General features: G+C 42.7%; 2 protein-coding genes across 2 annotated transcripts; both read right to left on the reverse strand.

Moving 5' to 3' along the window:
• Nucleotides 1-701: 701 nt before the first annotated feature.
• Nucleotides 702-16066, reverse strand: UTP25 (UTP25 small subunit processor component). The gene is made up of 12 exons (XM_030946294.1): nucleotides 15918-16066; nucleotides 14647-14686; nucleotides 13205-13454; nucleotides 12238-12444; nucleotides 10046-10134; nucleotides 8279-8689; nucleotides 7086-7305; nucleotides 4883-5085; nucleotides 3447-3629; nucleotides 2696-2808; nucleotides 2041-2286; nucleotides 702-1237 (listed from the first exon to the last, which is right to left on the reverse strand). The coding sequence occupies exons 1-12, from the start codon at nucleotides 16016-16018 to the stop codon at nucleotides 991-993; spliced, it is 2310 nt and encodes a 769-aa protein (XP_030802154.1). The 5' UTR covers nucleotides 16019-16066; the 3' UTR covers nucleotides 702-990.
• A 3669-nt stretch (nucleotides 16067-19735) lies between these two features.
• Nucleotides 19736-26517, reverse strand: MRPS10 (mitochondrial ribosomal protein S10). Its single transcript, XM_030945389.1, has 7 exons — nucleotides 26447-26517; nucleotides 23368-23426; nucleotides 23187-23259; nucleotides 21997-22136; nucleotides 21411-21519; nucleotides 20191-20280; nucleotides 19736-19921 (listed from the first exon to the last, which is right to left on the reverse strand). Exons 1-7 carry the CDS (start codon nucleotides 26480-26482, stop codon nucleotides 19835-19837), a joined length of 594 nt encoding a protein of 197 aa, XP_030801249.1. The 5' UTR covers nucleotides 26483-26517; the 3' UTR covers nucleotides 19736-19834.
• Nucleotides 26518-26810: the final 293 nt, after the last annotated feature.

Here is a 26810-nt window from a genome sequence, read left to right on the forward strand (position 1 = left end):
CTTTGGTGTATTTACTTAAGCCTCCTAGACAAGAACTCCCTCAAAGCTTGTTACAGGATGCTTCCTCCTTGCACTGGGCCTGACACAGGGCTTACCTGCCCCTCCAGAGAACAATCTTCCTGCGGTCCTAGCACGTGCTTACCTAAACAAATCCTTCTAATTTTAACTCCCTTTCGATTACACTTAGCTTCCTGGAAGGAGAAAAAGAAAAAGGCAGAACCATGATGCTTCCATGTCCATCTACAACCACCAGGAGAAAAACCAGACAAACCAACCAGACAAACCAACCACCTCACCTCCACCTGTGGTGCCAGATACCATCCCAAGGGCATTTGCAATCCCCTGGTTTTGTACTTATCCTTGGTAAAACTGACCAGCCAGAGGGTCTGTTGGAAATAGGAGGCAGAGATACTTAGGTCACCAGGAAAAACACAAAACCCATAGCTCCTACCCAAGCACATTTAAGGATTCTCATAAGGGTCAACTTGAAGCAAGTCCAACTCTCATTCAGAAACAGACTTGTGCTACAGAGGCCCTGCCTGCACCTCCCTTGTATAAACTTACAGAATAGTGACTCATTTAATACTTGGGCATTTTCCTTATCCTAGACAAGAAGAAAAACTTCCCCCTGAGAAAAGAAAGTGAGTTTGCTACACCTGAAAATGAAATGAAACACTCCTACCAAAAGCTATTTATCACTGCATGAATCTTTACTGACCCATGAGTTTTTTAATAGACATGAAAAACAGTTTCTGGATTGATTTTGTTCCTACACATAAAACACCTTCCAAGCCCTGCTTTTTTGAATGACACCCTTCATTTCTTGTTGGGCAGAGTACTGAAATATGAAATTTAATACTATACAAACAATTTCAACAGAATATTTAACAAAAGGGAGTAAAAAGTTTAATACTTTTTTAAAAAGCAATATAAAAATCTGCATTAGGAGTAAAATGCAGGTCCATCCACTCATGCAGTCTGCAGAATCACTCAATCATTTTCTCCTGTAACAAAGAGGTGCACATTCTTCTTGGACTGTAGCATTTGAGCAGTGCGGTCTATGCCAACCACTGCAGCCAACTTCTGAGCATCATACTTGGAGTAGAGCACAGTACAAGTCCAAGTGGCATCCACCCCACTGTCTGTGGCCTTCAGCATGTTGCAAATCTCACTGTAGAAGTGGGAGTATGTTGGCAACTCGTAGAAAATGAGGTTCCTAATGCCTTTTATCGTATACCTGTAGCAGAGAAAATAAAAACCAAAAAACCTGAGGCAAATTTTACAAAATATGCATGATAAAACATCAGTTCTCTATCAAGTCTTCCAATTTCCATCAACCTCAACGCACATCAGCTGTAGCTCAACTTTACAAACCCTGTGTCACGGACTGAAGACCAAACAGAGAAGTGGAATTTAGGGGGAAAATCTCACAATGCCAGGTACAATGACTTCCTCTAAAGTACCAACCACTACCAATTGATGAAGTGGTCAGCCTCTGCAGCTTGGATTTTAATGCAGTGAAGCCTGATCAGACCAAGCCTCATGAAACTTTTCGTATTTGCCAACACATCTGCTAATAGAAAAAAATCCTGTTCCATTAGGAACTTGAAAGCAGCTCTAGTCAGGATGTAACAAATTTTCCAAGTGGCCTCAGCTTGCCATATTGCATTATTCAACCAATTATATACTCCTTCCAAAATTTTATACAATTACTGTGGCACAGATGAACACAAATAAAAGGCCCAATGAATCCCATTTGCAGGCTGTATCATCCTGTCCTGACATCACTGGAACTTGGCAGCACTCACCTTCCTGAATAAAGCTCTGCTCATAACAAAATATTAAAGTCTCTGCAAAGGGACTGCTGACAACAGGGAAGAACTTGAAAGTAAACTTAACAACTCTTACTTCAGTCAAAGAAGTCCTCAGAGGGATCCAACGGATTCAAAAAGCAGCACAGCCCATCCATGACTAAGGTCAGACTCTACCTTCAGAACGGCACACATGCAACTCAGAGGGGAAACTCAGTCCACAACTCACCTTTTGTAGAAGTGGGAACGCTCAGTGAACAGTAAGAACTGCTTCTCTCCCTTGAGGAAGAAGCGCCTTGCCCTGCAGACAGCAGCCTTTTTGGTGTATTCACAGATGTGAGTGAAGTTCAGGTCCTCTTTCTTGAAATAGTTGCGAAGGCGCACGTAGTCGAAGTAGGAGGGGACGTAGATGAGCGTGTGGGACATGATGGCGTCGCGGTACTCGGGCAGAACTTTGTCAATGAAAAACTGAAACCTCAATTTAAAAAAACAAATGTGTTTTAACCAGAGTGAGACTTCAGCTTTGTAATACTGATATGAGCTCAGACAGGAGTATCATCAAACAACAGACTGCCAAAGATTTTCACTACATTTTTCCTTCTTTTAATTTCACAGGATTTCTACATGTGTAAAAGATAAAAGGCATTACCAGCACTACACAATTGTGGAAAAGATTGGTATTTCTTCCCCAGACTGTATTCTCCAGTGCCTTTGGCAAGGAGGTCAGTATTCCCCCCCTCCACCTGTGCAGAGCCCAGCCTACACCTGAGGAATAATGAAGATGTACTTGTGTGGTGAACCCACAGTGTGCTCTGCAGTACGCTCCACTGAGTCTGAAATTGCAGTCATTAGGGCACAGCAAAACAGTGTGAGACACACAGTACCTGCCATCTATCACAGAAGTTACACTGTCAGCTTCTAATCTCCGAAAAACATGAGGAAGCTGGACCACAACGTGGCTGATGGAGCCAGTGAGCGGCACGTTGCGGATGGCCACCTGTGAGAAGGAAGCAGGATGTTCAGGGAAGCAGCATTCCAAAGGCAGGCACACTGCAGTCAGCTTTCTGCAGCTCACATCTGACAGCACAAGGCTATTTTTAAGAAAAACAGTGCACAAGGCTGTTTTTAAGAAAGCTCCAATACAAAACCAGAGTCATGACAGACAAACCAGGTCTGTTAAATACACGATGACTGCTTATGCCCTGAATCCTGTATATTTGAGATAGTCTCCTGAAGTTTTTACTTCTCCTGTTTCTTTCAAAATACTAACGGCTCATGCAACTTACACAGTAGGAGATAAAAAAAGGGAAGCAGATGAACTCCCCATTTAACAACAAAATAAGTAAAACAAAATAACTCGAGTCTGTCAAATTAAAAAACCCAAAATCTGATTTCTGACATGAAACAGCAGCTACTATGAAAGAAAAATATCAAATAAGCATCACTGCATGAGGAGCAGCTCTTCGTGGCTCTGGCATAGTATGTAATGTCATGGATTCAGACTGAAACATTTGGGCGAGGGAAATGATAGGCACACAGTCTTTCAGCAGCTGAGTTACAGAATTTTTATGCAATTGGGTTTTCTCTTCCTCTTCCCTCCCTTGCACCAGCATTCCAGCTGCTCTGTGAGCTCACCTGCCCCATGTAATTGAAGCAGTGTTTGTTGAAGACAGAGTTGATCTGGGGGTCCTGGAGGGCACTGAACAGCAGCGTCTGCCGGTAGTACTTGGACCAGTTGTTGAGATTCAGCATCCGCACTCGGGAAAAGTCCACGCCGTGGGAGTCCAGAGGCAGCAGGTTAATGTGCTTCATCAGGTGCTGCACACACGGATGAAGACACATCACTGCTGACATCCCTGACTGCCTGCAAAAGCCTTAACTGAAGTGGGAAAGAGGGCAGGGACCAGCAAGGCAGCACAGAATACAAACAAGCAGCATCTCCCAAGACACCACCGTCTGGGATTTACTGACCACAGCAAGAGCAATTTACTTGATTTCCTGCCACAGAACTGAAAGTTACCATCTCTTTAGACACCACAAACAGTAACTTTCTAATCTTCTCCTGGGGCAACTATAATGGATTTGCTTGTACTAAAGTCAATGGGCCCAAGGTTTCTGAGCTAAAAGAAGCCCAAGCACAGCTCAGCTCTCATCACATTTGGGTAGAGTTTGAAGAAATTCACCACATTTTACCCTCAGGGAACAATGCCTAGGACTGGCATCCCTGCCACCACTTGGCAGGCAGTTGCACCCAAAGGGAAAAACAGAAAACAGACTCCAAGACTCATTCCTTGGGTATTGTGTAGGCTCATGTGCCCTTTCTGTGACTCCTGAGGGAAGAAGACTTTCTGGACTCATCCAAAATGCATACTGGCATCATGTAGTCAAAATTTCTGGTCCAGGTACCTCAGAGGTGTTTTAATGTGGAAAAGAAAACCCTAGGATTTCAATCCTGAAAACTTTTATTAACCAAAAGCCAAAAAGCAGAGGTACTGCTGCAGACTAGCTACAATCCAAGAGCTCCTTGCATTAAATGTACAGGAAACCCTTCATACTGTTTAACTCTGTACATGACTAATGCTTAGCATCTCTGCCATCAGTGGAGACATGCAACAGCTCCTCTTGCTTTCTGGAGGAACCTGAATTAGGCTGCCCAGATTCCTCACATGGCTGCAATCTGACTGAGATACTCGGCAGTCAGACACCTGGTATAATTTCTCCCAGATGTGATTAAAGGAATCATCATTCTTAATGCTGCAAGATAATTAAAACTGTCCAAAAACACCTTTGATGAATATATACTACTAAAGCACCAAACTAAGTTTTAGAGAAAACGTGTCCTGAATACTACTCAAAATCTGTAGAAAGAATATTCTTAGTATAAGGAAAATATCAGGGTGGAGGGAGGAAAAGAAATGAACATCCATGTCTAGAATCAAGACAGTAAAAAACAGCAATACTGCTCATTGCCAAAACTGAGTAACATCAGACCAGTAAGACACAGCACAGCACAAAAATGGACATATATGGAAAACACAGCACAAAAATGAATACATATCTGGAAAACTCACCAGGACATGTTCCCAGTTCTGCATCAGGTAAATGTCTGCTTGATCAATAATGAGGATTTCTATTGATGACAGAAAATCAAAGTCTCTTTTCTTCTCCCCCTCTGCACCAATGACAGTCCTGATGCCCAGGGGAGAGGCAATGATGATGTCTGAGGAGTAGAAGGGTGCATAGAGTCTCATGCTCTTCTGCAGGATTGCAACACCTGTCCAACAACACCAACAGCAACTTCTCAGTTAACATCAATTATCAACGACATTCCTCCAGGAGGCTCTGGAACAGTAATTTCCCCCATTTCCTCTCCCCACACTGATGAATATAGCTGGACACAACTAATATGTCTGAAACACTCCTTTCCCCAAGAAGTGCTTATTCACCCTACCCCCATTTGACAAGCATGTGGAAAATTTTCATGCAGTTTGGCAAAGCATTGCTGTATTATTTTTTAAAAGATTTTTCATAATCTGAATGAAAATTTTTAACTGAAACATATTGTTTCTGATTTTCTGCTGAACAGGGGAATGAGGAGACTGAATAACTTAAGAAAAAAAATGCAGAAATTATTAACTACTCCTTTCTCCCAAATCCTGAACTTTGGGTATTACAGTAACTGTTAATTTAATCTGTCATGAAAGATTTGGGGTGGATCTCTTGACTATCAACTCTCTTTATTCACAGGGCTGAAAGATTTGCTACTAAACCACAAAGGACAAGGTTCTTCATGCTACAGTGACTAAAGTCTTGCACCTACACTGCTGCTCACACCACATGCTGCAGGGTACATTCTGAACCAGCCTATGCAGCACCACCTCTCACGTTATAGACACGAAAGGGAAGGAATCAAAGGAGTTTGTGTCATAACTACGTGGCTGCATTTCCAGAACCCACAGTTTCCTGGTCTTAAAAATGCAGCTAGTGCAGACACATTCAAACCACCTCCTTCAATCTGCCCAACAAAGTCTCTCCAACTTCTCTCCCTGTCCATCTGAAGGCAGATAAAATGGCTTCAGCTGAAGTCCCAAGAACTTCAGAGACAGCAGTAGGGACCCCTCCTACTGTCTATTTAAACCCAAGAATAAAAATGAAAAAAGAAAGAAAAAAAAGAAAGGTTCTGTTGGTTGAATTTCCAGGAAGAAGATATCACTTGTCACAGCATATATACAGTTTAGAAACATCAAGTCTTTTTTTCTCTTTAAAAATGTGAAAGAATGGTGGTTTCAGTAAGGCATAACAAATGTGCTTTAAATTAGATCTTTGTGCAGAAGTAACAGGGTGTGCAGCACAGTAAGAAAGAGAAATTATTCTGCTTCTATAATTTGCCTCTGCAAGTTAACAGCACTGAAAGTTTCTTCAATCATGTCTTAACACTTAGTAAGTGGAACAAGCAGAGTGTGGTATGGGAGAGGACTGAAAGGAAAATTATTATGCCACTGAAAGTAAGATGCTCTCAGCCTGAGAGATATTCACTGGGGAAGGAAGAAAGACTGACTGCAACCTGCACACATCTTCCACTGTATCATTACATTTCTTGGGGTGCCAATTTATCTTTCAAGATGCAGTATTTCAAAAGCCTCTGATCTATCAAGTTAAGTTAGAAAAACTGCCTTCTCATCTTAGCAGCTCCAGGAACCCAGCCACTAGCTAGTTCTATGCACACTGAGTTACTAAACAGCATAAGTTTACAATATTATATGAAACAGCCTCACATTTTCTGCTTGTCCAACACTCCTACTTGCTGGCTACCCATGTGCTTCCATGAAAACCATTGGAAGCAAAGCAGAAAACTGCTTTGCTCAGTACTGAGCTTTAATTTTGTTCCAACCATTACACAAGACATTGTGAACAGGCTAATTAAGGCCTAAAGATTTTTTTTTATAACATGAAAAGATTTTGCTGCATAATCAAGGCTATCTTCAAAATGAGGTGTGGGCAGTCCTGCTAGAATAAAGCTGTCATTGCATTTTAAATGATTCTGAACTTGATGTGAAAATAATTATCTCTCTATTTTCTCTTTCTTTTTAATTTCTGGAAAGGCAAGAAAGATTTTCAGAAAAATCCAGGTTGCCAGGGCAAAACCGGCAGGAATACCACACAGCCTAGAGTCTCACCAAACTTCCAGCCCTGATAGCTCTAAGGCATTTGGGAAAAATTTGTTCCATAGCAGTTCTGTACAAGCCAAAAATCATCTGTTCAGTAGGTTATTACCAATTCTGAAGTGGTCATCAATGTTGCCAGCAAAGACAGCTTCATAATCTTCAGGTCTTTTCAGGTTGGGGGGCTTCTCTTCTGGGTCAGAGCCATACTCCCCTTTGAAGCGCTTTTTGTTACTCACATCTATTTTTTTCTTGTCATTCACTTCGAGGAGACTGATGAAAACATGCACAATGCGCAGAGCACACTCCCTGAAGGGCACTATCATCAGCACCTGTGCAGATCAACAGTGACAGAGAGTAACCCATCACACACGAACACTTGCCATTAAACATAAGTTAATTAAACTTTGGCTTGCCTGTGGGGCATCCCAACAGTCCAAACAAAACCATTCTGACAAGCAGCAGGGAGGGAAGATGCACTGGGATGCACTGCTCTTGAACTGGGCCTGGCCAGCAGCTCAGCCTGGTTGCCCAGCTCACTCAAGAGAACTGAAAACTAAGCACGTTCTCCAGGCAAGCAAGAGCTGCTGTGACACAGAGACAGGGTCAAGGGCTGGCTCTTGGAAGGGTGGCAGTAATTTCTGCACAGAACTCCAAAATATAAATGGCTAACGGGGGAGTCAACACAGAAACCGGAGATTTGCTAGGCATGCAGCAAACACTGAAACCCAGCTCTCTGGAATTGTTCAACAGGCAGCTGGCACACTGGTGACAGGCTGTCATAGCTGAATCCACTTGGTTATCAACTACAGGATGCTGTGAATCCAGGGAGGACTGGTTTGGGGCCCAAACAGAAAGATCCTTTCATGCAGGCAAGTCCTTACAAGTGCCTAAGGACTAAAGAATTTTTGGCACATCTCACATTGAGTGACAGACTCTACACTACCTGCACTGATACTGAAGATTGATATGGAGGCACCTGTCAGCACTGGCAGATTTAAATATGGAAGCAAGAAAACTTATCAGTCTGTGGTGATAGGGACAAAAAACCAGATTAAGTCAAACTCATGGCTTTGCACAGAACCAGGCTGGCTAACAGCCCTGAGCTCACTGCTTCTCACACGGCATTTTCCCGGCCATGGAGGACAACTTCCAGGCGTGATAAAGGAATGTAGAAAGGCATATGCCCAGGAACACATTCCCTGAGAGAGCAGCAGCAGAAATACTTGTGGGTAAACTACCAGGATGTTTGTACAGCCTGAGCAGGCAGCCAGGGTGGGGCTCAGGGAACCAGAGCTCCCTCACCTTAGGCCTGGTGAGCCCCTGGTCCCGGTGATCATCGGTGTCAGTGCCTGGCTTTCGGTCCCTCCGTCTGGCGTTGTTGCTGAGCACCTGGGCGTTGGCCTTGAGCACGTGGTTCAGGGCGTGCAGGCAGTAAGCGTGCCGGATCTCCTCTCCGTTTGTTAGAGCGTTTCTCTCCGGGTAGAACAAGTCCCGGTAGGAATTCATGATACAGAACAGCTCTCTTTGTAACGGGGTAAAAGAGGAATCAGTTGGTTTGTCCGCTGCAGACAGAAACTGTTTATTCACTTTTGGCCAAGTGGATTCCAAAGGCTTGTGGAGATGAAGCTGTGTGACATCAACTTCTTTGTCTGCTTTGAAAGTTTTCTGTTTCTCCAAAGGGGAAGAAAAAACTACTTGACCCAGCCTTGGCCACTGGAAAAAAAATAAGCCAACAACACTGAGGAGTCATATGTAGCAAACCTTGCACACTTCAAAGCACATCACCACAGCTGGTGATATCAACTTTAATCAAGTTTGTGAGATTAAGGACATCATATTTTCATAATACAATATTTTTACTTTTTTTTTCCAATATGCAATCCCATTGAGAGTCTGCCAGGATAAATAAAAATTTCAGCTTGGTAGATCTGGATGGATCTTGCAATGATGTGTCTGTAGCTGTTCCCATGCCAGAGGAAACTGAGGAATTTTCTGCCTAACCCACCCAGCAAATCAGTGGCTCAAACCAGGGACGAGATGAGAACCCTGCAGTCCAACTGTGCTTACCAGCTGACCCCAATGAGTACATACTTTGATCAAGAAGAAAATAAACCCATTAGGGGCTAATCCCAGAAGTTGTGATACAGTTGTTAAATGCAGTCTTGTTGGGTGTCTGTCTGATTTTGGACAGCTATCAGTGTAGTAGGGGAAAACTCTAAACTTTAAGCCTTCTGCCATGCAAGTTGTCCCCAGCTGTCCCCATAAAGTAGCTACACCAATTTAAGCAAAGATATATCATGCATTGCTTCAGGTGGCACTGGTAATTTTGGCCAACATGTGCCAAAAAAGTAAATTAAATTTAAAAAAAAATCACAGCTTTTTCTCTGACTAACTAACCATTGGATATCTTCCAATGAATGTCACCCAGCATATGGCTGACCAGAATGGGAGGCAAGTCTCCAAACAAAATCAGATGTGGAAAAGTTCTGAAGCAAAGGTTTGTCAAAAAATGAGTATTTTGAAAACCCATATTCTCTGTCAAGCAATGAGGTGGTTTTCTGGTAATGTAATTCACACATTATTGCCAGAATTAAGTAATAAAGTAATATAAATAATAAATTCCCCTTCACTGGCTTGTAAACGTGTACAGGGACAGAGCCATCCTGAAGCAGGAATGTGAAAGTGCATCACAAGTACCTTTAAAAGTGCACATGGTCACCACAGAAGTTCAGCTGCAGAGCACATCGCTGGCATTGTGCTGTCACCACTCAGAAACAAGCCCTGTTTCCACCCCTTGTCAAGGTTTTGAGACTACAGCTCAAAATCTAAAGCTATGTGTTTCAGGTGTGTCAGCAGATGCCTCCAAGAACAGCAGACTTCACATTTCAACTCTTGCTCAGCAGTAAATGAAGAAGAAAACAGTTCAACAACAACACAGTGAAAAAATCTTGATAATTCTAGTGCCAGCAGCTAATAATAGCAATTGTGATCGACTGCACCTATATAAAAAAAGGATTATTTTGATCCAGGCATCTTTAGGAATGCTGGATGGCTACAGAAAATTATTACCTGACTTGGACTTGAAGTTTTAGGAAGTGCAGATATTTTCTCTATTTCCTTTTCTTCAAGTTCTTTGTCCATGTGCTGCTTAAATGGATCTATTTACAGTAAAAACAAAAAAATAGCCTGAGAACTATTGCAGCTAATAGTAGAATCAAGCTGCAGAATGGATTTGCAAATGAGATGAACAGTCTCCATGCTGGCCAACACCACAATTAAAACTAGTTATTTCAAAGCACTTGGAGATGAGAGGAAGGATGTCAAATTCTCTCTGCAAAGAACAGAGAGAACAGATTTGACAGATTGCTTTTAAAAAAGAAAAAGAAGCACTTATGGAACTACTAGAATTTTCAAGCACTAATCAAACGTTAGACAGGAAAACAATATGTACTGGAAAATAGTGGCAAGTTTTTGCCTTAAGCTCTGGCATGTCCATTGCTTGCAGGTGAAAAAGGCTGTCAATAGTAAAGTCCCAAGTGAACTTGCTAACCTTCCTAATTTACAAACAGTTCTGCCCAGGGCTTTGGCCCATGATGTGAACACAGTCTGTAATAAAGCAGAGAAATATTAGGCGAGTTGTGGAGAAGGGGGGCAAAAATTGCCTGGAGTGAGAAAAAGTCTGATTTATCTAATCAGCATTTCTTTTTGGAAAGGAAAAGAGAAGCAAAGAACTGTTAAATCACATTATACTCAAAGAGACTGGCACGCACAAAGTCACATGCAAAGTTAATTTTGAAAGCCAAGCCCTGTATCCTGCTTGCAGCACAGCAGCATTCACTGCATAAAGAAAACTAATCAGGGAACACTGGTGCTTGCCAACAAATATCCAGCCCACACACAAGTTACCCGGGCAAAAGTCAAGACATTTACTGATCATGGCACTGAAAAAAAAATTGAGAAAATTTTTCCAGAAATGGAAATGAACTGGATATCATTTAACTGTTCTTCAGGGTCTCTCCTCAGTTGAGTTTTACCAATTCCAACATTTTCCCAATGAAGTAGAGGGAGTAATGGGATGCCTTTTCAGGAATTTTAGTGACCCTGGGACTGGAGTAGAAATTCATCCTCTTTCTGCTATCTTAGGTGATTCATTTTCTGTAGTAGATTATAATGACACTTTCAAGCTGCAAGAATCCACTGAGAAGTAGTGCATCATTTATAGGTGGAACAAAGCTGTTAGGATACTTAGCATGCAGTTGGAGAGCTACTGTTCTCATTAAAATGCAATGCCAGCAGCCTAAGTCATATTCTCATGGTAACAAGAACGAGCTGTTTTTTCTATCACATGGCCCTTTGATGCTTCCACACATTTCATGTATCACCCAGGCTGCCTCCCAGATCTAATGTCAGCTGCTGCTCCAAGATGACAAGCCAGCACCACTAGGGATGCTACAAACATATTTCTCTCTCTCAAACTATGCCATCTGATATTAAAGGCACAGAGCATTAAATATGAGCAGAAGCTGTGCAAGCACCAGTGAGTGCCCTGTCGCTGAAGGATCGCACACCCCTGCAACACAGTTATTTGTTACATATGGTGGGACAGCTCCAACACTGGAGCTTCAGATGCATCCATCAGTGCACTGAGATTCTGGGATACACCCTTCAAAGACACTACATGTGCTCTGCTGATGCTTCACTCCTGATCCTGGTGCAGTCAGACTCCTCTGCATCACCTTCAAAATTCTGAGAGCGCTGAGCATTTGTCTAAATTACTGTGGCTGCTCCAAGCTTCTCAGAATCTGACCTCTAACTCCACTGAGATGTGAAGGATGCCCTCACAGGTCAGCTTTGTGATTATCTACTGTGCTGTTTGTGCCAAGAACATCTTCCATAGTCAAGTGCAGGCTTGCAGAGCTCTTTGTATTACAGTGGCTTTTAAAACTACTATTAAAGCAGCAGAACAGGATAACAACCTCCACACACTTTTCAAGTTCCTGATACTTTAAGCTTTACCAGTCATAGCAGAAACCCCACATGAATCCCAGTCCCCAGGGGCTACAGAGAACGAATGGTTCAGCTACACATCTGCATTAGTGTTAAGGGTCCCTTATGTAACCAGCTGACATGTGGGCAGCATGAATAATGAAGTGGAAGAACTTAGAAACTGTACAGCCCATCACTAGGGTGTTGGACAATTTAAACATGTTTACACATACTCCTCTAAAGGCAGATCCTTAAACACAAACACAGTTTTTTACCTTCTGGAAGAGCTTGTGAAGAACTGCTGTCTCTCCTATCTGCATTGCAATCTCCACTCTCCTCTTCCATGAAATTGGTTTCCAAGCTAAATTCAGATTCATGTTTCACATCAGTAAACTCCTCAATTACTCCATGACGTGGGTCACAAGGGGTATCTGTGCCATCAGCCTGCTCCTGGCTGAGCATCTGCTCTGCTGTGTCTGTGGCTGTCAATTGTTAGAAAGAAACAGGTTATTTTCTCCTGAAAAAGTTATTGTCTGTAGATGTTGTTCCCTTTGAGTTACCGAATTTCTTCTCCCAAAACTATGAAAAAAGATAAAAGCATGTAATCTACATCTTCTGGCATGCTAGCCAAAAGATGACTTTTGGCTAGCATGACAAATGTTACATAACACAAAATGTGGTCCCCCAGATAAAATTAAAGAAGTAACCTGCTTGAGGAATTTAACTTTTAGTTTCTGAAGACCCTAAATAATTGGAAATGATTAAAGGTTGACTCCTCTCTCCCAGCATTTCTTTGCAGATTTCATGAATAAGGACACCTTGCCATAAAGCTGGAGGTTTCCTTCCAATTTCCATATTCTTTCCCATGCTGTGAGGCAAACCTTTCCCTGCTCTCGGTGGCACAGCCAAGCCAGATGCTGCTTGAGGGAACAGCTTGTGTCTCCCATGAGTGGGTGAGAACCCCTGGTCTGCTGCTCCATGTGGATTTCCTCTGTGCTGCCGCACAAACAACATCTGAGGAAGCAGCAGCAGTCTGTCTGGCAGAAAATGAGCACAGCTACCCTTTCCCCTGCTAAATCCTTCAGCAGCTGCTGCTCCCACCCACACAGAGCCAATGGAGCAACAGAGTCTCCAAGGCAGAAGAGCACCCAGCCAACAAGACAGTCTACACCAGGATCCTGGCTAAAAACATACATTAGTCAAACAACGTTCACCAAAGCAGCATGGGAAAAGACAATCTACCTTCTTCCTCCTCTGGAACGTCATTTGTCTCTTCTTTGCCTTCCTCTGCTTCTCCAGTCTCCTGGGACCCTTCACTGTCCATTTCTGCCTCACTTTCCTCAGCTTCTTCGGATTCACTTTCATCTTCCTCTTCCTCACTCTCAGACTCAGGCGAGGTCTTCAGGGTAGCCAGGAGCTTATGATATCCAGAGACCTGTTCCACTTCAGTCTCTGAGTCACTTTCTTTACTTGATTTATCAGAATCATCAGACTGGAAAGGAAAACACAAGTGTAAACAGCAACAACAGTAACAGCCTATAAAGCAGCAGGCAAATACCCTTACTTCTACTTGCACTATTATGTTTCCCCTCTCACATTAAATCTTTACATAGATGCAGCGGAATTTTTCAAAATCCAGCATTTTATGCCAATAATTATACTGGACACCTCCATTTAGGTTTTGAAATCATCTTGGGAGACAGAGTAAAGTGCCTCTTTCTGCACCAATTTGACTTGGAGCACCACAAAACCCAGTTCTTTCACAGCCTACTCTGAGTGAGGACATTTGACCTCCACAGACAAAGCATTTACTGAATCAGCATCAGATTCTTCTAAGAAAACCACATGCGGATTGAAAATTGTAGAAAGGCACCCATGCAAGGGACAGAGCATGCTGGAAATGCTTCTGGCTTTCAAGAAGGTAAGTGAAATAGCTGTCAGAGGGCAATGGTTCCCTGGGGAGTTGGTCAGGTTTGGTCCAGCTGTACAGCTCTACACTCCAAGCAAGCCAGACTTGAGCCAGTTCTGTCCTGGGCTTGCACAAACCAGGGTCCAGATTATAACCAAAACTATAGTGAAACCATGAGAATCCACACAACACCATTAACTCCCTTCTTAGTTTCTTTTAGCCCAAAAATAAAAAAAAAACAGTAAATACTACATTAATGTGCATAATTGCTAAAGGAAACAAATTAAACAGACTAATTAATCTTTACAAATTAAAACCTTGAAGTCTTTTATTAATCTGATGATAAAGGAGGTTACCAAATCCTGACTGAAAAAAAGTAAAGCACTGGCAATCTGAAGAAGGAGTATTAACATATTTCTTTGCTCAACAGAGAACTAAGTCTCCTAACTCATGCAACACTAAGTTTACCAACATTATTAAAACAACAACTTAGAGTGTGATCTAACTTCCACTGTGACTAATACACAAAAAAGTTAAGAACTGCTGTTATTTACTGCTGCTTCTGCCCTCTGATGGTATAAGAGTTTAGAGGCAGACATCACAGAGAACAATTCAGAGCCACACAAAAATCACATTCATCTTTTTCTCCTAAATACTGGTTTTCTAAGGGGAACAACTTAATCAGCCTGAAAAAGCTGGAAACATGAAATGCTAACTTTTTCACTTCACTAAGCTACACAAAAATAAAAGTAAGGAAGGAATAAAAATACATTACCAGTTCACATATTTGAGTTTCTTCTGGTCTTCCAGAAACCCTGAAAAGAAAACACTAACATACCTTACTCTGCCAATGATGTTACACACAGTATGAAAGAAATGAGGGGAAGAGTGATTTGATCAGTTAGGCAAGTTTAAAGAAGTAAAAGAAAGCTCAAAACCAAACCATCACACATGTCTCCCTAAGAAAACAGACTGGGTGTTTACCCTTAAGATAAACCTTAAGGGTTGCCCTCTCAGGTGATGGGACCCTCTGCACATGAAGCCTAAGTGCTCAGGCATTACAACTGATCAATAAAAATTTTGAAATAAAATCCACTGTTAATCAGAAGATGAGGTCTCAAAATGAATTAAAAGCACCTAGCCACAAGAGTAGTTTGTAAAAAAGTTAACCAGAGACAGAGACTACTCCTAGCGCTAAATATTGGTCTGTGAAGTGGGAAACAGACACAAACTAAAGGAAAACCAGCATCAATTAACCAGTGTTGGGACTGCAATTCTTCAAAGAAGCCACTGTGCAAGCTGGGCTTAAACTAACCTCAATTCCTTCAATAAGATACAGAGTCTTGCGTGGGACTGAGCGTCACTGTACAGGGTGACACACAGGACACTCCCTGCAGCAGGCCTTCCACCCCAAGCCACACAGGCCAGGAGGGTCCCAGGGGACACACAGACCTTACTTAACACTGCGTGCCTGCTCCTAAAGGCTCTACAGCAGCAGCACAGGTCACAGAGCACCGGGACTAAGCAGCTCTTTCCTCAGAAGTTCACGCGTGGGTACAAAGGGAAGGTGGTCATTTTGACAGACGGGCATCCCGCCGAGGAGGGAATGGCTCCTGTCACACAGCTCTTCGCTACTCTATTTTCATACCCTTTCCGAGATCAGAAACGAGCACGGAGTAAACAGTGGGAAAGCTGGAACCCTGGCAAGCCAAGAGACCGGCCTGGTATCAAAACAGGAGCCCACCTCGCACTCCTCCTTTTCCCCACTCCTGGTGGTAGCCTCTGGGCTGCACCATAAGAGTTTGCATTTGTTGCAAGAAAATCCCAGCCGACATTTCCTGCTTTCCGTTCTGCTTTGGAGATTCCCGGCTCGCGAGCGGCAGTGCTCCATGCAGCTGCAGCTCCCCTCCTTCCCTCGGAGCCCAGGGCCAGCCTGAGCGGGAGCGGCGGCCGCCCGGGCCGGCCCGGGCTGAGCGGGGCCCCTCGGCCCTGCAGCCCCGGCACCGAACAGCGAGCAAGGAGCGGGCTGCCCAGCCCGGCACTCACTTGTCGTAGAACGGGTGCTCCTCGCCGAACTCCCGCAGGTGCTTCTTCTGCTTCTTGCTCAGGCTGCGCAGCAGCTCCCGCCCGCCTCGCCGCTTGCCCATCCCGGCCCGGCCCGCTCCACGTGGGTGCCCGGCGCGCTGCGCTGTCGCACGGCGGGGCGGTGCCCGCAGCCCGGCGCCGCCCGGTGATGCGCGGAGGGCGTCGCACCCTGGGAAGGCGGGGCCGCGGGCGGCTGGAAGGAGAGGCGGAGGGGGGTGAGCTCAGGGGCCGAGCCTCGCCCCGCCGGCGGCGGCCAGCGTGCCGTGCAGGGGGCGGGCGCGCACTTCTTCCTGCGATCCGCGCTGGGGAACACGAAGTATCGGCAGGGAACACTTGTCCCAGGCGGTGTCCAAATTCAACCCCGTCCCGACGCTCCTGCCCGCCGCGACCCCGAGCTTGGTTCGGGCCGTGACGCGTTTCCGCTGCCGGAGCCGCGGTGCGGCCGGCGAGCAGCGTGTGGCAGCGGGGCGGGCACCGCAACCCGTGGCGCTGCTCCCGGAGCGCAGGCAGACACTACTGCACCTACCGCACTTTCTCCAACTGACCCGTGATCTGCAGTGCTAACAGCTACACATCTTCTGGGAAAACTTCTACAATCAGGCTAGAGGAAGAGACCCAACTCAAGTCCTTAATACTCAGGCTTCCTTATTCTAAAAGCAATCAAAAGCTCCAAATGAAACCCCTCTGAAATCTGGCTCTTCTAGCATGTCACTGCTGAATCTTACTGAACGCTGCTTAAGTGTGCTTTACTGCATATGGAGACAGTTTTTCAGAAACAACCATAAATTGTGTCAAATACAGTAAATTCACTTTCAGTTCTTTGCATTAGAAGTTCTTTATATCCCCATGTTTCTGTATGACCTAGCTGAAACTCCTCTAATCTTTAGTAACAAAAGCTTATAAATGGTGTTGTAATTTGCAAAGTACACACAATAGGTTTCAGTTTGTCTCTGGAAGTACAAGAAATAAGTGAGAGCAACATAATTCCAAACAGGATGGAGGCATGGAATATTTTAGGGAAAAAGAGCATTTAGCATTTGGATTGTAGCTTCATGACTGTCTTGACCTGAGGGCACCCATGGATTTGACTGATGCAAGCAAGCACATTAACTGCACTTCAGTTACACAGAAGCCTCCAGGAGTTATTCCTGCGTGTTGTTAATCCCATGGGCAGTCCCTTCAATAAACCCCTCTGGCCTGCGGGAAATTGTCTTAATCCAAACCATTCCACCAACCTGCTTTACCCAGTACCCCACAGCACACAGACAGCAGCAGCAGCAGTTGGCTGTGCCCAGCAGCAAAAATTCCTTGGCAGGTTCTGTCAAAGCGAACATGTTATGTAACAACACTAAAATAAACGATTTCCAGCTAGCAGGGTTTTTTGGTGAAGTTGGCAGTCATGCTCTGTACGAGGAAAAATATTGCCAATCAATCCAACTTCTGTCAGGAATGTGAAGAAGGCAGTATATTTTTATATTGCAAAATTGTTTCTTGTTGACTTAAAATTTGGCATTGGGAGACAGCAGGAAGAGCAGGAGTCTGTTCAGCGCTGAATCAGGAGAGCTCAGGAACTCTTTGGGGATTGCATTCTTGTGTATTAAAAAGGGAAAATTATAAGACCTTGGTGACAGAAAGTCTGTAGCTCAGACTCCAGTGTTGTTTGTACACTCTTTCCAAAATTCTGCCCATGATGGTATTTCACACTACTTTGTGGAGTTTCAGTCTGCTTTTAAATACTGCCTTATGAATTAAAAATGCATGGATCCCATTATTTTGTTCTGAATGCTGGCACTTGTTTCTGTGGCCACTTATTCACACTTTTTTCACCAGAATGGGAAAATTTTTCTAGCAGCTTCGGAGATTTGGTCCTGTAGCTTGAAGTCTATCCTCATCCCCTTTTCATCTCTCCATCCTGACTTCAGTTTAACCATTGAAACCAATGATATTCCTGGAATTGCTTCCCTCTTTCTGCTCAACTCCTTCCTCCCTCCTCCCCATTCCTTGTAGGAGAAGGATCCTACTTGGGCAGTATTTGGTGTTTAGGATTAAACTACTTAAAATGTTATGGTGCCATTGATGTGTGTCTTAGAAGAGGTTTTTCCCAGGAAATGAGCACCTCAGCTTCTTTCTCATGAGGCATGGGCAGTTAAAGCAGCACTGATGCTGATATCCCATAGACCAGCGAACATGTAACCACTGTTACATGATCTTTCTTAAATTAGATCTCTCCACTTGAAAATTTGAAATAAAATTTTTTAAATGAACTTGTAAAATCACCCTGGAGCTCCTAGTTGCTAACATGGTAACATACCACCAGCAATGTTCTTTTTACAGATTTCTTATGCACCAGCATCTCTGACTCCAGCAATAATACTGGAAAGAAAAGGAAGAAGAAAAGCTTGCATTATTTGAAATCTGTTCTGCTGACCCCATTCTGTCAGCAACCACAACTAAACCCTGTCAGCAGAAATGTGCTGCTGCTACCTGTGTATCTCCAGCACTTTTATCTGCATGACGTTCCAGAGACAGATGGTTTATAAAAGCCACTTCCTTTATTTTAGAGAACTCTACTAATTTGAATAGATTCCTCCTTGTTGGCTTACTGCCTTCACTCTTTTGTCTCGCAGCAACTCCCTTCCATGCCTTTCTTCATACCTGCTTTTCCATCTCGGTTTTGCCCTGCCCCTTGTGAGATTTTTTCATTTTAGTGCGTGTTTTTAACTGAAACAAATGTGTTGATCATACACTTTCTATCCAAATTTATGAATGGAGAGCTAAAATTTCAAATCATTTTGCCCCAAGTTTCTTAGGCAGTGTAAATTACACGATGCACTCTTGTATAGAGCTTATAAAGTTGAATGCTTATTTGTTTATATTGTATGCACTTTGGATATAATTAAAAGAAAGATGTATAAGCCACAACAGTGGCTTGTATCAAAGAGAAAGGTAAGAAAGGAGTTCATGTCTTCCCTTTCTGTACATCACTCCTTTCATATTCAAACTGGGATTCTAGCAAGGTAGGAATGTGATGCACATTCCTGTGAAGCACACAGCTCTGCTGTGATGCATGGAACATGCCACATAGCATACACTGCCTTTGTTTAAGGGAATGAAATTGCTGATAATTTTGCTATATGGATGCAAAAACAGGCACTTCAGACAAGGATCATTTAAACTTTGGATGTCTGACTCCTAAGAACACAACAGACCATGCTCAAACTCTGATGTCTATAAATAGTATGAAGCATGGGGTATTTATTGCAACTACAAATTTTCTGACTCAAAAATCAGAGGAGTTGGTCAGTAGGCAGGAAGATTTTTGAGAGAAAACCTAAAGCAATGTTGGAATTGGTGCTGTTGGCTCTTGCTAAGAAATGTGGCGGGAAGCAAAAATGGAGAAATGTGGTACAAGTAAGAGAAAAGAAGATGGGAAATAGTTTATCCAACAAACTAGCTTATCCAAATTTGATAAATTGGTAACAGTCGGGCATCCTTAATATTAAACATGACACAAACGTGAAGTGGATTTGGAAGAATTTCAGCATTCAGAAGCCATCTAGTATCAAAAGGAGATGGTGATTTTATATTTATGCATATATACACATGCTTTTACATATATAAGTAAAAATAAACTTTAGCTTTCTACAAACTTATTATAAATTACGACAGTCACCCATCACAGAACCCAGTAAAATTTCTTCTCTTTATAGCAGTTCAGTCTACATGTACTGGAGTTTTGAGAAAAAATAACTTGATGAAACAAGAGTTTATACAATTTCTTTATAAGAGAACCTTTATTTAACAATGGACTGTCTCAGTAAATGAGGTTGATAGGAGCAATGAATTTCAGTACTAATGGAGCCAAGTAGCTGGTGTGTTCATGACTTTACTTCAGTTTCTTCTACCTGAGGTAGTGTATCCCAAACAGGTTTCTGAATGTGTTCTGGTATTTTCTCTATCTTAGTCTAAAAGGAAAGAAAAACAACCACTTACTGTACCAGGCAGCTAACATCTAACTACTTTGCTTTATTTAGTCTGGTTTGAGACATGACTCAGATTTAAAATGCCACCTAGTGGCACTTCCAAGCAATACAGCCTCTTTACCATCCAATATTTTGGAAAATCTTCCTATGGAACTACACCCAGTTTCTCTGCTGACTTTCTAAAGGCTTCAGTAGTTACTGGTACTTGCATCAGGACTCATAACAGCTAATAATGTGGGATGGAAACTGACCTTTTTCACTTCCATGGCAACCCCTTCAGGTAAGTTTCGTTGCACGTACTCCAAATAAACTGCAGCAGTACTGCTTGTTAGGTATTTTAACTAAAACAGAAAGAATTTTTTTAAATGAACTACTATTAATAATACTTCAAGCAGAATTAAAAAAAAAAACAAACAATTGCCCTGGCTTCTTTAGCCCTTGCTATGGGGACCAAACATCTTACAGGAAGCCAACTTCCATAATATTCTGAACAGGAGCAGTTCATCTGTACTCAACTCTCATGCAAGTGTAAAGTAGTTACTTCATTCCACAGAACTGCATATGCTGCCTGGGAGCACATGCATTGATTATGATGGAAGTGGTGGATCTTAACACTGCAGGTATCAGATGAAATTAATTACAGATTACACAAGAATCACTAGCTTTTCTATACTGCCAAAGTTCAAGCCTGTTATAAATCCTGCAACTCCAGAGTTCCACTAAAACACTGATTTTTTTAGTTTCTCCTGGTTCCACTGAATTACTGATCCTTTAGGTTTTCCTGGAAGGCAAAAATAGGGTTTATGGTCTGTGGGCAGCCACTTGTACTGCGCTCATGTTAGGGGACTTAGAAGTCCCACTTTGCTAAGCACTGTGCAAATATACAGTGAGACACCCAGGAGCCACAAAATGCTGGAAGTAAACCTTTCTTCTAAGAAAGTCAACCACAGCTGCATTCTAAATCATACAGATGTCTGTGTCATCAGCCACAGAGCTGGTGGTTTGTCTACGCTTCCTTTCTTCCACTTCCTACATGCAGTTTTAGTTTGCCACATGATGCTGCACAGGACAAAAGTATGTCTGCTCAAGAACATCAGACCAACCCACAGAGAACAGAGCCCTTAGTGACTGGCAACACCAATGATTTATTTGCATCTTCTTCCCTTCCTGAGAAAACTCTCATCCCAGTGATTTTTGAAAACCAAGAGCATAACACACATCAATTCTACGTTACTTTCTTTAGCCATTTTTTCAGCTCTTAAGATGATGGTAAAAATAAAAAACTTTTTGGTCCAAAAATGATGTAGGCTGTGCATTCAGAATAACTCATGTTGCGTTTTATGTAACTAGGTCAGCTGTTTTCCAATATTCTCCTGCATTCTCCTCCCCAAAACATTTTCATTCGTGCATTAGCATGTAGTAATATCTTTGAACTGTGCACCTAGAACAATTTTGTTTCCTTCTTCCTTACCTCTAAACACATGTAATGTGTTCTCATTTCATACTGAACTCTGTGCTTCTTGTAAATGTGTACAGATTTGAGAAGTGTAAATCGCTCTATCGTCTTTGGGGGTTTATCTCTGAGCAAAGAAGAAAAAGAAATTTTCATGTTATATAAAGGATGATAATACAAGTTTATCTGAAAGATTATGCTGAAATCTCTGTTCTTATTTGACATTTAGAAGATCTACAAGGAAATATCAAACACTGGACCAGTTTCTTATTAACTCACATGGGCATGGTTAACACTCAGGTATTAACCAGCCCTGGATCAGGGATCTACAGCACTGACAGCTGTACTGAAAGTACTGTCAGTATCCTTCATGGAGATAAAAAGCACTTCCACTATGGCAGTGCTGAGTGCAGAACTGCTGCTGTTTTCTCATCACTGTCCTGCCATCAAAGAAGTATTAGGTCTATAATCTGAGAAAAAAAATGTCAGATTACAGCCATTTCTTGTAAAAAGCAAAAAAATCCTTCTACGCAGAGGACCTGAATTACAGTAGATAACAGAAGAAGCATCTCACTCCATATTACTCTACAGATCAGTTACTTACACTTTTTCAACAGAGATGCCAAGTTCTTTAGCTGCAAGCACTGCAAAATATTCATAGCTGTCCAACACAGCTTTATCGTGGCCTTTAACTAAAATGGACAATCTCTTGTACAGTGTTTCTGGCTCATCTGAAATAGACACCTGCATTTGTGAAGAAAGGACAAGAGTTACCACACCACGTTCTCCTTAATTAATGCATGCACTGTGTATTTTCTTAGCCTGCATGCCCCATTTGTAAAAGAGCAAAAACACCCCACAACCTGTTGAGCTGCTTATTTTAGTTTATCTAACAGAATCTGCCTGTATTACCTTGACTGACAGGTCTCACTCTACCAGGGAAGGCAAAGTGTGAAGAGATAGCTAACTTCTGAACATTTAGGTAAAATTTCTTCTACCAAAAAAGGAATGCCAGATAGATACATGGAGGACAACACTAGCAACAGCAAGAACAAAACTCACTGTTGAAGCAAGTCTGGAGCCCTGTTTGTATCTTATAGACCAGTGTGCAAATACCCAAGAGTTTGCTTGGGTATGGACATTAAATAGACCATTATGGACAGCAACCAGAATTCTCACTTTACTAAGCTCTAAGACTACTTTAGACACAGTAGTCTTCCCCAGATGTATTAACCTTCATGTTTGTACAAGAGCAAGTTTATGACTTTCAGTTAGAGCTTCAATTTCTGATGGTCTGGGCTCACTGTGATCACTGGAAGAGCCTTAATGAGTGCAGAAGTGCTGACTTTCCCAGAGGTTCACTTCTAGGCAGTCTAGCACACTAAATGCAGCTTGTACCAGCCACAGCAGGAAGGCTGGAGCAGCACTGTGGATCTAATACTGCCTGTCAGATGTTTCTGAAGCCCTTGTCAAAAGGCTGCTGAGCTGCTGCAGGCACTGAACTGAGTATGGCCAAAAAGTTGGTGTTTCATAGAGCTACAGCTGCACAGAAAAGGGGGAAAGTTACTGAGAGGCAACTGTGAGCTACAGAAATCTTGTTGGGGAAAAAAACCAAAACCCACACCTAAACAGAAGATCTCAAATACCAATAATCTAAATTATTTCTTTCTCTATGACAAATTTGACATCACTAAGGCAGACCTTCAAAAAGCTGCAAGAAAACAATTCAAGTTTTTCTAGATGTCTTTTTATTACTAAGAAAATATATAAAATACTGGGTTACAGAACACTCACCAAAGGATTAGTCTTGGGCTCCTGTGTATCAACATGGGATCCAGCCAGTCGTGCTCCCATCAAGTTGGAGCTCCTAGAAATACAGTCATGGGGAAAGCATAAAATAAGTTGTTAAAGTTGGATTTGATTTTTTCAGGGACTATGGAGGAGCAATGGAAGGAGGAGGGGCTGTTACACTTACGGAAGAAAATACTGCTTTTGCATAATTCTGCTTGCATAACTGACAGGAAAAGCTGATCCCTGTATAAAACAGATATGTTATGGTGATCTTCCCCAAACCAGAAAGCAGCCAGTTAATACAGGTTTATTAAAGATTACTTTTTTGCACACCAAAGCACAGCACATTCCTAGGCACTGATTTGACAAACTAGGAAGTTTACTCTATTGGAAAATACAGGAAAACAGGAGCATGGAAATGTATCTCAGTATACAATAGCACCTAAAAAATAATCACGTTAAGGGCACAGTAACAGTATGCACTTACTACTGAGGCACCTGAGTAGCAATCACAAGCATGTTTTTAACAGAAAAATGTATTTTTGTGGCATCAGATGCCATTTCTGTATACAGTAATATTTTCTCTTTAGTTTTACTTTCATTGTACAACATACATAAGTTTTGTCAAGTGACAAGCCTACGTAGGACTTAAAAAAGCAATTGAAAACAGTATTCTATAAATGCAAAAATTTAGTCTGTGAATTTAAGGGGAAATTTACTGTTTTTTCAGAAAAAAGTTCCTTGTGATTTTGAACACTTGTTCTTTTGAAGAGAACATTTAAATAGAAATACTTCTTAGAAGCCAAAGAACCATGTTTAAAAGATAACATGATTTTCTGTTAGAAAAGGAATATAGTTGTTAATCATGTAACATTACTATCTTTCATACCAGAATAATTGTTCCCTTCTGAACATTATGTGGCTTCTAGCTTCCTTCCACTAATTCTTAATTTGGCAAAGTTATAGACTGACTGCTTGAGGGAGGGAAAAAGGAACTCTCGCTTATCAGAACCTCAGAGCTGCAGCAGAATGCTGAAGCCAAATTAGTTACTTATCTTGCCCCTTGATGCTGTTTTTTGGCATGTGCTGGAGTCACAGCTTTAAGAGAGGAGACAGATACCCCACCCAAGAGTTATACAGGTGACTGTCTAATCAAACCATCAGAAAACAGCCAGATTTTACACTTTTTCAGGTAATCTTACTGCAGTTGCCTGTGGATATGAATAACTGACTCTATGATGCTACTAGATCCCTAACCTTTTCCAGTATGCATCATAAATCAGCAGTAAGTAAAACTTTTCTGAAGTAATTTTGCCTCAGTCACAATTTATCCACAAATGCTGCTTTCCATAAAAAAGATGTCTGCAGGAATAGGCAAGGGAGATTTCTGTTTACAAAGCTGACTATGGTACTCCCCTTAAGTAATCCTTTCAAATCCAGATCTTCACAGAGGCACTGCTGTTACATTCTTTAAGTGCATAACAAAATAGGCAATTTTAGGAGCACTGGATATTTGTCACTGTAGTTGATAATCATTCAGAGGGTTTCAAATTTTATGCTGGGAACTACCTGAGCCTTAATAGCTAAAAGTAGTGAAATACAGCTAGTAATTGTCTAATGACAACTAATAAAATAGAGGGACAAGAGCACATAATGACAGGACAAGGGGGAATGGCTTCAAACTGAAAGAGGTTAGATTAGTGATTAGAAAACAGTCTCTTGACTGTGAGGGTGGTGAGGCACTGGAACAGGCTGCCCAGAGAAGCTGAGGATGGCCCGTCCCTGGGAGTGTTCCAGGCAAGGCTGGTGGGGCTCTGAGCAACCTGACCTAGCAGAAGGTGACCCTGCATATGGCAGGGGTGTGGAAATAGATTGTCATTAAGGTCCCTTCCAATCCAGGCCTTCGACTCTACGGCAAAATTATGTTGACATTTTCACCTCAAGTCTCTCTTCCTGAAGTCAGAATGCTGCCTTCCTTCCATTCAATGCCAATAGAAAAGTACAGTAACAATCAGCTGACACCACTTCAGGAAGCAGACAGGTCATGAGCATAAAAGACTATTCAGTGCAGGGCTTAAGCTGTTTGTGCAAGTACATGACACAGAATCTGACCCCAGATGACAAATGTAAGGCTATTAACTGTAATCATAATTGTATTTTTTATCTGTTTTGGGTTTTTTAATGCATGTGCATATGAAGTCTATGCTATGTATTCTTTTACTTATAACTACTTGACTTGGTAATAAAGATTTATTATTTGCATGCAAAGATAAATGCACTCATAGTGTATTGTGCTATGTGGTTTTACATACAAAAAATTCAGTCTTAATGCATTAAAAATGAACAAAACCTGATGAAGCAACCAGGGTCCTATCCCACACACTAAGGTCTGCAGCTTTTCCAATATTCTACAATTGTGCATGTTATTCCTACCACATGCCATTTCCCTTTGTTACTAATTAAGCAGATCTGCATCAAGTCAAAAGATTTTGTAACATTAAATTAAAGATGTTCTATGCAAATTTTGACAAAATGATACACTGAATACCTCAAGAGCTAGACAGTACATTCAGTGGGCAGGAATTCATAAACAGCTTCACCGTCTGATTTAATGATGTGCTCTTGCTAATGGCCATCATCGAAGGTGGAAATGATACTCAAAGACTGCAATATAACAGAACCAAGACTTTGCACAAAACATAATTACGCCTCTCCTAATGCAAAATAGCCTTAATTTTGTTTGGTTGAGAGCCTCTGAAGTGTCAGGGGGAGATAGACACCTGAAAGGCAAGTCCAGAACACACTGCATAAACAGAAGAGAGTTTAGGGCTTCAGAAAAGTCCAATTTTCTCAATTTGAGAGAAATCAATCACTGTTTTAAAGTCCAAACTAGCAAACATCATCAGTGCATTACGCTTTCATATTATTTTACGTGGTAACTTCCAAGCTTTGAACTTTCTAGACTAGAAACTCGCCTAGCACACGGCCTCCAAATCCAAATCACCTATAACCCACAAGTCACCTTCACTAACCCTTCCACCCGGACTAACTGCGGGAAAACCACAGAACTGCAGCCAAGAGTTCTGAGGATGGCGTGCAGAGACACAGTCGCACGCTGTGCAGCCCCAACCCTCCTGGAGCCCGAAGGACAGCATTTGCCACGTCCCCTTTTCCCACTCCCCTCAGGAATGAAGACGCCGAGGAAAAGGACGAGGAGAAGGCGGCGGGCGCTCCCGCGTCCCCTCTCCCGCCGCACAGCGCACCTGACATAGCCGCCGCCACAACCAGCCCGCCGCCATCTTGGCTCCGCCCCTGCCCGCCCGGAAGGAGAAGCGCGGCCGCGGCCCGCACCTCCTTCCCCGCCGGGGCGGCTCCGGCTGCGGGGCAGCGCTTGGCGGTGCGGAGGCGATCTTGGAGCTCCCACGGAGGCGCAGGAGCCGTACGAGCCGCAACTCGGCTCCCCAGCCCGGTTCCGCCTCCCCCGAACGCTGCCTCAGGGCAGCACCGACGGAGCAGCGGGTCCCCCTCAGCCGCTTCCCGCCAACGGCGGTCGCCGGTCCCCTCAGGCGCTGCCCGTCCTGTTCTCTAGGAATCCTTCAAAAAAACCCAAACCAAACCAAAACCAAT

The sequence above is a fragment of the Camarhynchus parvulus genome, chromosome 3 (assembly GCF_901933205.1).
Source record: "Camarhynchus parvulus chromosome 3, STF_HiC, whole genome shotgun sequence".
Classification (NCBI taxonomy): Eukaryota; Metazoa; Chordata; class Aves; order Passeriformes; family Thraupidae; genus Camarhynchus; species Camarhynchus parvulus.